General features: G+C 44.7%; 2 protein-coding genes across 2 annotated transcripts in view; one reads left to right on the forward strand and one right to left on the reverse strand.

Moving 5' to 3' along the window:
* Window positions 1-3,564, reverse strand: part of PAMR1 (peptidase domain containing associated with muscle regeneration 1) — a 141,163-nt gene extending 137,599 nt beyond the window's left edge. Inside the window, exons 1-2 of the mRNA XM_039867066.1 lie at window positions 3,083-3,564; window positions 2,318-2,422 (exon numbers count right to left, since the gene is read on the reverse strand). The gene's annotated coding sequence lies outside the window, so the exon portion shown is untranslated. The remainder of the gene's footprint in view (window positions 1-2,317; window positions 2,423-3,082) is intronic.
* Window positions 3,565-3,674: 110 nt separating this feature from the next.
* FJX1 (four-jointed box kinase 1) lies at window positions 3,675-6,101 on the forward strand. The gene has a single exon (XM_039867071.1). The coding sequence runs from the start codon at window positions 3,883-3,885 to the stop codon at window positions 5,194-5,196; it is 1,314 nt and encodes a 437-aa protein (XP_039723005.1). The 5' UTR covers window positions 3,675-3,882; the 3' UTR covers window positions 5,197-6,101.
* Window positions 6,102-12,147: the final 6,046 nt, after the last annotated feature.

Consider the following 12,147-nt stretch of genomic DNA (forward strand, 5'->3'; position numbering starts at 1 on the left):
TAAATCCAGACAATCTGGCTTGAGGGTTTATGTTCTTAACCATTTCACTTAATAGCAACCTCCGAGAACATTTCGAAGCAAAATTTAAGCTGAGTTGAGTCTACTTTGATTTAATGCAATAATTTTTATATCTGACATTTCCCCAGCAGGGTACTATTTGCAAAGTGTTTTGCTTCCATAGTTCTGGAATCTCAGCCCTACCACTTACTTACTGTATGACTTCAGGCCATTTACTGACTAAGCTTCAGTTTTCCCATCTGTACAGTGGGGACAATCATGCCTGTTGGAAGGGTTAAAAGAATAATAGCCCTGGTCCAAGCCCATAACAAGCACTCAATAAGTGTTTGCTGCTCATGTTGTTGTGATTATTAATATCACACTAGAACTTCGCAACAGCAGTGTGGGGTAGATAAGATTTACTATCCTCATCTCTCAGATGCGGAAACCAACAGTCATAGAAGGGAAATAACTAGCCAGAAAGGAAACACCCAGAAAGCAGAAATGCCAGACTTGGAAAATGTTTCAACTCCAAGACTGTTGCACTGCTGCCAACCCTCAACTTCTACCTCCTCTTTCTTCCCCAGGAGGCATTGTTATATGAACCAGATCATTCCACGGGATTGTGGAAAAGTTTGAAGCAATTGGAGATCAAGGCTCAGGAATAAGCTCTGAGGAATTAAGAATGTTTTCAAGGTGAAAAGAGGTGCCGATGTAGTAACAGACGAGCATCCCCATCCCCAAGCAACTGCCAGAGGGACAGGTGGAACCAAGGCCGGGGTTACACACTGTGATGAGCTGCGCCAATCCCATGAGCCACAGTGGCTTGGCCATGGGTGTGTGGTGGTGTGTCAGTCCAGGAAGTAAAAGTAAACAGAGCAATATTTTTTAAAAACTGTCTAAAATAATCCAGTACCACCTGAAACTGTACTCAACTTTAGGTTTGTTTTTCGGTTTGGGTTTGGTTTTCTGTGATTCTGCATTTCGATGAACTTGAACAAGTTTCTATCAGTACATCCTGTTCTGATACATGGTACATTCAGTTCTATGGCTACAGGCAAAGGGCTGTGAAAAAGTCAGTTTGTCTTGAGGTGTAAAATTTTAGCTGACTCCTTAAGACTCGATTTCTATGTCAATACAGTAACATGATTGTAAGAGTCTGAGAGTTGGGGTATCTGGGTTTGAGGCCAGCCCTCCCAGACTGAAAATTGTATGCTTCCTTCTACATTATTCTGAGGCTTCAGCAATATTTTTTCCCTTTTAGAATGAATGAAAGTTCTAATTTTGTATCTTTTTGTAGTAAGGTGTTTTTTAAAAAGCGACTTGAATATATGCTACCTGCAGAGCTTCGTCTCATTAACATCCCAATGATTTATTCAGCAAATTGTTAATGAACATCCACTAAGTGCCAGGCAGCCAGAAAACAATAAACAAGACAGAATCCTCATGGAGTTCACAGTGAAATATCCTTTATGCTTATGTATAGCTTTTGTTAACAGCTAAAAAGACAGAGACTGCAACTACTTTGGATTTCCCCCAAAGCACCTACGACATGGTGTGGGTCATGGAAGCCACATAATATGCTCAGAATTTAACTTAAACAATGAATTCTCCGGTTAAGATATATACTTCTCTCTAATTAGATGATATTCTACTTATGCCCACAAGGTGGAGATCTTGCTTACAGTTTACCCAAGCTGAAAGCAACACGTAAAAAAAAATTTTTCTTGGCAGAAGTTAAACCAAAAGACAAAAAGAAATAAATTCAACTTATTGAGTACCTTTTTAGTGTAATATACCTGTTAAGTGTCAGGAGAAATAGAAAGTTGGTAAGACATAACCCCTGCCCTCTAGGGAACGTTGGAGATCAGGAGCTTGCACACAGCAGGAAGACAGTAACTTTCAATGACTTGAATATGTTTTGATGTGTCCTTATGTCCATAGTAATCTCATCATCAGATAAGATCCATAAAAAGGCATGATATAGCCACTGTCTGGTGCAGAACAGATTCAACAAAGATCCTATACTTCGACCAATATAGAAACACTTGAGGGTATACTGGGTTGGTGCTGAAAGGCCCTCCTGTGTTCTGATGCTTCTGCCTAACCACAAACCTTACAGTGTCTGCCCTTTAACTCTAGAATATTCATTCTTTCATGAACAAAATATTCTCAGTGCCAGCTGATAATATCAGCTACACAAACTCCCATGTGTAGCTGATAAGGCGATAAGAGAGAAAAGAAACACATGTAAGAAAACATTTTAAACTCCTGCTTTCAGGAAGTGGAGTCCACCCCCACCCACAATCATGTGTCTTACCTGGGAATTTTGGTTTGGATCTAGGACACACTCTGGTACAGAGAGAGAAGAGGGAGGAATGATTCTTATCCAAGAGCTTTTCTGGTGGACTGAACCCGAAGGTGGCTGGAAGGCAACAGTGGTTTGTCATTTTGTTATTTGTTTGTTTGGTTGGTTTGTTGGTTTTGCTCCTCCACCCCCTTCCCCAACCATTTCTTTTCCCCTTAAACCATTACACCAGTACGTCAAATGAAGTATGGGGATTTTTCTTCATTTGTTGAACTGAAAAATCACATTTGGCAAATAAAGTGACTGGCTAAATGACAGTGAATTAAAAAAAAAAAAAGAATGCTAGCAACTTAATTAAAATATTGAACTTTCTTAATGGAGGAAAAATCAAGGGGCATGCCTCCAGGAGACCAGAGTATGAATTTTAGTTTTCTCCACTTGCTAACTGTGGGATCTTGAGCCAACGCCATCCATTCTCCGTGACTCTGGTTCCGCGTGAGCTCAACAGTATCCCTGACACGCGTCTCCCCCCCGCACTAGGTAGGATCCTGGGTTATAATGCTCTCATAACAACCTGAACGTCCCCCTAGAATATAAGTTACATGAGCACAGGGACCTGGATCTGTGGATTTTACTGCTCTGAGACCAGAACCGAGGACAGATGCTTTTTCGAATGGATGAACGAATGGATGGGGGCTGGGGGCTAACCTAGGTGTTCCACTTGCACAGCGAGGTTTAATTCCCGGGGAGTCCCTTAGGAAAGGTGCTGTGACCAACCTCAAAGCGCACAAGCCCGCAGCGACCAGTGGTGGTGAGCGCGCTCGGTAAAGGGGGTGTTGGTTCAAAGTTGTTTGCTACAGATGGTTCCTCTACCGGGTTGGAGTCACATCCTCTGTGGCTCAGAGTCCCAGAGATTTACATAAGGCTGAGTGAATCACGCCGTCGGCAACGGAGAAGGCGAAGGGACCCGCCCTAATCCTCGCCAGGCGGCGCCCGGAGCGCGGGGGTTTAGTCTGAAGTTTGCAGAAGGCCAGACGCTGCCCTGGCCCAGGAACACCGCGACCACTCCAAACTCCGCGAGGGCCAAGGTCGCGTTCCTCCCACCCGGCGGGACTCCATCCAGCTCCGTACCGCCCCCTCCGACGCCCCCGCGCGGGAGCCACCAGCCCGGCTTCTTCCTGGCCCCTAAGTCCGGGACTGAGTGTGGGGCCGCCTCTCTCGCTTGGAAGGAGACATTGCCGCTTTAAGGAGAAGAGGCGGAGAAGGGGGCGGAGGAGTGGGGGGCGGGGAGCGGCGGCAGAGGAGGGGGAGGGGGATCCCCCTCGCTCCCACGTGGTCCGGACGCCTGTGAATCGCGCCCGCCGGAGGGTCTCACAGCGAAATACAAAAGCAGCTGGGAAGCGGCAGCGAAGCGAGTTCCCAGCGCCGGGCAGAGCCCCGCAGCGCCCCGCGGCCGCGATGGGGCTGAAGCACCCGGAGCTCCGGAGCCAACAAGCTGCCGGGCCCGCCTCGCCACCGGGACCCGGGCGCCCGGGCTCGGCTTGAAGCGGCGGCGGCACCGGCGCGGCCCGGGGAGCATGGGCAGGAGGATGCGGGTCGCCGCCGCCACCGCGGGGCTCTGGCTGCTGGCGCTGGGCTCGCTGCTGGCGCTGTGGGGCGGGCTCCTGCCGCCGCGGACTGAGCTGCCCGCCTCTTGGCCGCCCAAAGACCGAATCCCGCGGCGCCCGGCCCGGAGCGGCAGCCCGGAGCCCGCGCCTCGCTTCTTTCAGACCCCGCTCCTGGCACGGGACGCCCGCAGCGGCTCCCTGAAAACTTTCCGGGCGCTGCTCACCTTGGCGGCCGGTGCAGACAGCCCTCCCCGGCAGCCCCCTGGCGAGCACAGGCGGCACGTGCCAGCCCGGCGGCCCCGGCCCGAGGAGCGCGACGCGGTGCATGGGGGTGTCTTCTGGAGCCGCAGCCTGGAAGAGCAGGTGCCCCGGGGCTTCTCGGAGGCCCAGGCGGCGGCGTGGCTGGAGGCGGCGCGCGGCGCCCGAGTGGTGGCCCTGGAGCGCGGGGGCTGCGGACGTAGCTCCAACCGGCTGGCGCGCTTCGCCGACGGCACCCGAGCCTGCGTGCGCTACGGCATCAACCCCGAGCAGATACAGGGCGAGGTCCTGTCCTACTACCTGGCGCGTCTGCTGGGCCTTCAGCGCCACGTGCCGCCGCTGGCACTGGCCCGGGTAGAGGGTCGGGGCGCGCAGTGGGCGCAGGTGCAGGAGGAGCTTCGTGCGGCGCACTGGACGGAGGGCAGCGTGGTAAGCCTGACGCGCTGGCTCCCCAACCTCACGGATGTAATGGTGCCCGCGCCCTGGCGCTCGGAAGACGGCCATCTGCGGCCCCTGCGCGCCGTGGAGGGCGAGCTGGCCAACCGCAGCCAGGCGGAGCTGGTGGACTTGGTGCAATGGACAGACTTGATCCTCTTCGACTACCTGACGGCCAACTTCGATCGGCTGGTCAGCAACCTCTTCAGCCTGCAGTGGGACCCGCGCGTCATGCATCGCGCCACAAGCAACCTGCACCGCGGCCCCGGCGGGGCACTGGTCTTTCTGGACAACGAGGCGGGCTTGGTGCACGGCTACCGGGTGGCAGGCATGTGGGACAAGTATAACGAGCCATTGCTGCAGTCAGTGTGCGTGTTTCGAGAGCGGACAGCGCGGCGCGTCCTGGAGCTGCACCGCGGGCAGGACGCGGCCGCCCGGCTGCTGCGTCTCTACCAGCACCATGAGCCTCGCTTTCCGGAGCTGGCTGAGCTTGCCGACCCCCACGCTCAGCTACTGCAGCGCCGCCTCGACTTCCTCGCCAAGCACATTTTGCACTGTAAGGCCAAGTACGGCCGCCGACCGGGGACTTAGCATCGCCCGGAAGAGAGAAAGCTTTGGGGCATGTAGAATGGGAGAAGGACTGTCGCCTCTGCCACCGCCTGGGACCAGCCGGCCAACGCCCCGCCAGGGTCCTGAGCGCGAAGGCGGCTAAAAACTTAAGCTTCAGCCACTTGCCCCTTTCTCTCAGTCCTATGCTGTTTCAAAGTTCTGGGAGGAGAGCTCATCGAGGCCAGAGTGTAACATTCCCTCCACCCAGCTTATAAAAGGATTCTTCCCTGTGCCAGCCAGGGAGTTGGGATCCGAGGAAACTGCCTGCCAGAGTTTGGCCCCGCGGTGGCCGTCTCTGTGGGAGATGCATCCCATTCCTTGCCCTCCCCCCATTTCCTTTCCCCAAAAGGAAAACTTCTATTTGAGCCGTTGAGCTTAATTCTGCAGTTTCCTACCAAACGCAGCGCTGGCGGCCCAGAGCAGGGCTATGACATTGCCTGGTGGAGCCCCCTTCCTGTGTTCTCCCTTTGTTCCGGCTGGTGATGGTGAGATCACTGTTAAGAGCTGGGGAACGGATTCGGATAGGACAAAGAGCAAGACCTCCAGAACCTGGGGAGTCCTGCGGACGCTGACTGTGTGTCTGACTTGTTCTGTACCGCTTGTCATTTGGGCCCGAAGGCTACACGTGCGGGACTGGCTGTATGCACTGAGTCAAATAATTTCTCCCTCCCCCTCCCAACCGACCAAAATTTTGACGATGACGACGTCCACCAGAAAAAGAAAAAAAAAATCAGTTTCATGCACTTTACTTTGTTTTTATTTTAATTTTTTATTAAGAAAAACTTTTTTATTTGACAAGATTTGCATACTATGTATATATGTGCATAAAATGTGGTGTAAATATACTAAACAAACTTATATTTCAATAAAAGGGAGTTTAAAATTTAGAATTTAATTCCTTTGGTTTTTAACTGTTTGAGGTATCTAATGCCTTACCTGGTTTTAGAATGCGCTTTAGAGTTTCTCCCTTGCAGATGTGCTTTTAAAACAAAGGATGCATATACATCCCAGTTGTGACTACAGAACTTATAGAATTGAACAAAGACAATAACAGATTCCCCTGTTCTGCTCACTCAAATGAACCCCAATGCTGGGAATTACAGAGTTTAGCATAGAATGTGGGGGAAGGTGGAAAGAGGGAAGGAAAGTATTCTATCTCCTGGCAAATAAAACTTTGATATAAAGAGATTTCACTGTAATATAATCCTGTATTAATCATGTGACAACTATGACAGACCAAGATGTACAGACTAAAATATGACAAATGTCCTTTTAAACTTAACTATAGTGGTCACATGCTGCACATTATTCTCAGCATTGTAATTACCATGCATCACAATGTGTACAGATAATAAGCTGAACACATTTCAAGCAGGTAGAGAAAGTCATAAATTAATTCTTTTTAATCTGGCATAAATTCCATTGCGTCCAGAAGATCATAATCAACATCTGGACTCAACCAGCTCTCTTAAGAGATTGTACTTTTCTTTTTCCAGGTACTAATTACATGGTCCTCTCAGAGCTGCCATTGTGAGACCATGAAAGCGTATAATTGTATATCGCATTTGGATCCTTACTTCTTGGGGACTTCAAATTTAGAAAATATTTTTGGATTGTCTTAAACTCCTTTTTGATCCATGGGGGAAGGAAGAGGGGTTTGATTTTTGTTTTTTTTTTTAAAAAGCCATTGGTGTTTTATCTCGGCATTTTATTTACTATCTGGGTCCAAATAATCTTGCCTATTATTTTCCCTTTACTTAATAACCTTTTTAACTCAAAACAACTTTTGTTTAAGTTTTTTTATTTGACTTACATTTGTAAACCTAGAGTTTTATAAACTCATGAAGATATTAAATCTCGGTGGCTTCCCCTTCTCGCTCTGCATTATAACATGGCGTTTTATTTAACTACTATTTAACACCATCCTTATGTTTTCAGTGCCTTATGCTAAGCTAAGTCTTATCTCAACTGAAAAAATAGAGTCCATAAACTTTGTGGTATCAGCCAAATTTTTCACAATACAGTTATAATGTACTGATAATGACAAATATATATTCAAGACATTGTTAGCCCGAGACCTCTGATAATTACCTTTCAAAAAGAAACACGTCCATTGCTGATAATCAATTCATAAAAATATGAGATATGCTGCCTAAGTCAACAGAGGCTGCGCCAAGGAAAGGATAACTATTAAGCATTCTACATTTTTACCCAACATGTTCATCAAGGAAAATGATGAGCAGCGATAAGTCAGAAGTTTCACAGATTGTACAGGAAATACACCTTGACTCCCATATAATTCCAGCACTGTTCAGTTCTGGGCCAGCAGCATTCTCTACATTCCTCCTAAGTCAGTTTCAAGCCCAGACTTGACCATGGTTAACCCAGAGGAAGAAACTAAGCATAATTTAAGTGGCTCTTCTCAGATTCTTTAGTGAATGAACCATATCTGCCTGTTCGAGAAATAAGTTTAATTACATGGTGGAGTTGTTAAGGGAACCAACTTAATTACAGACAGCAGGCTTTAGCTGTTGCTTATTCTTTGTGGGTAACTGGTAGGCTGCAGCATGGAAAGATCAATTAAAGTTTTGCCATGGTCAGTGAATGCCGCCAGGGCCAAATCATTTTTCCGATGAAGGAAAAAAACTTTCAGGCTGTAGCATGATGTGGAAAGAGTAATGGGTTCTGCAGATAGACTATATTCTGAATTCTGTCCCTCACCTATTTACTTTCAGCAAGCCATTTAATTTAGTTCCCTCATCTATGAAATGGAGATTCGATCAGAGTACTGTAGGATTTAAAAGTTAACATATAAAACATAAGGACACATCATAAGTACTTTTTAAAAAACTCACTTCCTATTCATCTTTAAAGAAATTCTTGCCCTTCTTAACATTTCAGTAAACTTCTAATTTTTATCATCAAAGCCACACACATCTAGCAGTTTCCAAAGTCAGGTTCAGTTTTTGAAGTGTGGTAATAAACTAATTCAACAAATTATTAAGGACTTTCTTCAAGCACTATGAAAAGCACTGGATCATAAGGCCAAGGGCATAGGTTTGATCTGTACATGGGCTTGAGTGGCTGATTTCAGGATCCAAGCAGACCCTCTGCACCAAGGAAGCTGTAGTACAAATATATGAGGACGATTAAAAAAAGTAGATGGCTCGTTGCAAATTCATCGCCACTTCTGGAAAGCATCAAAAAGTGATGAATCTTTGCAAGAACAATCTTCCCAATTCCTTCTGCCAAGAAAAAGTAGGCAGTTGACCTTTTCTCCCTGGATTTGACTGTTGATTAATTCACATTGTCAATGACAGTTCTAAACTCTATTAAGAGTACTCACCCTCCTGAATCAGGAAGAAAAACAAATTATTCTAACACATTTCAACACTTCTCAACCTTCTGCCTACGACTGCAGCTAGCAGAGTCCTCCAAGGCCTAGAGGTTGATTACGTGGATTAAATGAGTAAATATTTGTGATATTCTCAGAACAGTGCCTGGCACATAGTAAATGCAATATGTGTTTGTTTATTGGTGGAGTAGATAATTTTCTCTGCTACATCAAATCTGGAGACACTTTGAGCCCCAGGCAGAATCCTCTTTCATAATCCTGCTGTATCACTGCAGTCATAGAGCACTTTCTACATGCTTCTATTTGGGCCGAGGAAGACCAGCTAGAGTGGGGGAGTCTGGCAGGAATTACATAAAGCCCACTGTTGTCATCTGGTTGTCTCCCTTCTGAGCATGCCCCCTATATGAGTTGTCACACGCACCCTCTCATTTTCATAGAGAGGCTATGATTCTATTTCTCATGTGGCTCATCAGCTCCAGGGAGCAGTGACCTGTGGAATTTTGCACCTTCTGAGCTACCCAATAGTCATGGATGATCCAAATCTGGGCACTGAATATTTGTCTCTCGGCACACCTGCCCCAGCACACAACCACCGATCTCATATAATGTAAGGTTGGCAAGAGTACTAGAGGAGAGAAGGGCGTTCAGTTGATCCAGAAGCATAGGAATTGCTCCAGAAAGGAATAGAATATCAGCTGTCAAGGCAGTATGGAAACCACAGGACAGAGTTGACACCTACCTGCAAGCATACTTCAATTATTAGAATCAAATAGAAGGGATATTGGGAGTCAAGAGACCTGGACTACTTCTGACTCATGTGTGACTTGGGAAAGTCATTTCCCCTCCCTGGCTCCTGGTATCTTACCTGGAACATGAGATGTTTGATTCTATTGGTAACTTTCCAGTTTTTTTTTTTACCAGAACTCACAATAAGTCACAGACTTTACATTGTGACCCCGCAGCATGCAGGCACGTGTGCGTGCACGGGTGCACACACACACACACACACACACACACACACTTATAAAACTGAAACAGAAGTTTTACAAAACAATATATGCATAACACTTTTAATATTCAATTTAATTTTATTCTATTCCTTCTCTTCCTCTGCTTCCCAAAGCTAGTTGTGACCCACTAAGCCAATTTAATAACTCATCAGTGCGCACAGTCTACATTGCAAAACACTGGGTTAGATGATCAGTAAGCTCCTTTCCAGATCTAAGATTCTAGGGAAATTTCTTATAACCAGTTTACCACCTACTACGATTTTTCCCCTAAAGGAAATATGGATTTCAATTTTGTATATTTTGTATATTCTAAAAACAGAAAACCGAAGTGGTGTTTTTTCAAAATGTAGTTGGGAAAACTGCTCAATATCTTTTATAGGGTCTTTTTATAAACACCTTTAAAATCTCCTAAATGTGAGACATAACTTTCAGTCTGTTCTGACCACATGTGAGCAAATAGTGTTTTGTAGGGGGTTGGGATGGGGAATCCTTTGCTTCTCTGCCTCAGCATGGCCCGAGGATGACTCAAGAGGACAATTCCTTTTCTGTGGAGTTATAAAGATCTGATATAGGAGTCATAATTTTTTAATGTGATTGTTTTACCAATTTCTCTTTCTGTGTCCTGCTGTGGGAGAAACTTCATTAATAAACTATGTCTCAATGCTGCCTAGCTGGAATATTTTTCTCTGTAGGACTCCACCAAATATAGCTAAAGGAATGCTCATTTTATTTATCTTTTCAACTTTCTTTCCATTTGGGATGTCTCCTTGACACTTTTGAAATTTTTCTCTTAATGGCACCTTAATGTTTTTTTTAAAAGAATAGAAAACTAATTGTCCATCAAAACAACAAAAAAGAACTCGTTTCCCCTTTTTTTAGCACCTTATGATATCTTTTATAGTTTTAACAGTTATTTTACACCCTTTCTAGAAAAATTAAATAGCTTATGTATGGAACTGGCATTTTTTTTTTTTCAGTATCAGCTAACAGATTTTACTTTGCTGAGAAATTGTGTGTTAATAATAGAGAAGTAAAAAAAATAAAAAAAAATAAAGTTCACAGCAAAAATAAATAAATAAATAATAGAGAAGTGTCACTTTTAATTTGATGGTCTTACATGATGCATTTGTCTCTGCCTGTTTACACATGCCCCTCAATGATTTTCTTTTAATGCTCATTAAAGTCTTTATCGTTATACAGGATAGTTTCGCTGCCCTAAAAATCCTATGTTCCACCTATTCATTCCTGCCTCCTTCATTACCCCTGGCAACCACAGACCATTTTATTGTCCCCATAGTTTTATCTTTTCCAGAATGTCGTTCCGTTAGAATCATGCAATATGTAGTCTTTTCATATTGGCTTCTTTCACTTAGTAATATGCATTTAGGTTTCTTCCATGCTTTTTCATGGTTTGATAGTTCATTTCTTTTTAGTGCTGAATAATATTTCATTGTCTGGATGTACTACAGCTTATTTATACATTCACCTACTAAAGAACATCTCGGTTGTTTCCAAGTTTTGGCAATTATAAATAAAGCTGCTATAAATATTTTTGTGCAGGTTTTTATGTAGACATAAGTTTTCATCTCCCTTGGATAAACACCAAGGAGAGCAGTTGCTGAGTGGTATGGTAAGAGTATGTTTAGTTTTGCAAGAAACTGCCAAACTGTCTTCCAAAGTCATATTTAGTTCTTCAAAACTTTCCAGTCATTTTTTAATGTTTTTCTTCTTTTCTTATGTTTTCAAGATGTATTCAGTACTTCAAAAGTGTACATCTGATTACTCTAGTATCTGAAGTTCTGGGGTGGTCTAATCCTGCCGTTCGTGGGCCTCCTGACTTTTACACACATTGAGTTAAATTTTAGATAAATGATGTATAATTTTTTAGAAAATGTGTTGCATACAATATTTGGGATACACTTATATTAAAAATTATTTGTTGTTTATCTGAAATTCAAAGTCACCTTGGTGTCTTGTTTTGTTTTGTTTTCCTAGATCTGGCAACCTGGCTTAACAAAGCTTTATGTTTTATAATTTTGGATTGTAAGCTCATGTTCATCCAAGTATATGTGAGAGTCCCATTTCGTTCCCAAAAAGTTTTCATTTCCTTATGTCATCCCCCCATGGTTAAAGCCAAACTAGTTTACTTTTATAGTAATTATTTTGCCAGGAATTTGAGGTCCTAGCAGGTAATAAAAATTTAAATACTAAACATTTATGGTGATAGGAGTCTTCCCAGAGACTTTTATTTCGCCCTAACCAGAAATGTTCAGGCTAAAATAAGCAATCTCTCCTCATATCTCTCTTTGTTGGACCCCCTTTGAGGGTCCTACCTTTATGAAGGGTCTTACAGAGATTGAACTCCATCCTCCCTTCCCCCGCCAATCATCTGATTACAAAGATCTCTTCCTTCTCTTCTCCATTCTCCTCTCTTCCCCCCGCTCTCAATACACACAAGCACACACACACACACACACACACACACACACACACACACACACACACACACACAATTAGGGGGCAGCCCCAGTTTCAGTTCAGCATCTATCACTCTGAATTTGATTCTCT

The sequence above is a fragment of the Pteropus medius genome, unplaced genomic scaffold (genome assembly GCF_902729225.1).
Source record: "Pteropus medius unplaced genomic scaffold, Ma_sr-lr_union100, whole genome shotgun sequence".
Classification (NCBI taxonomy): domain Eukaryota; kingdom Metazoa; phylum Chordata; class Mammalia; order Chiroptera; family Pteropodidae; genus Pteropus; species Pteropus medius.

What these genes read in the sequence shown, in the direction of transcription:
- FJX1 (XM_039867071.1), top strand. Translation starts at nt 3,883, where the DNA reads ATGGGCAGGAGGATGCGGGTCGCCGCCGCCACCGCGGGGCTCTGGCTG.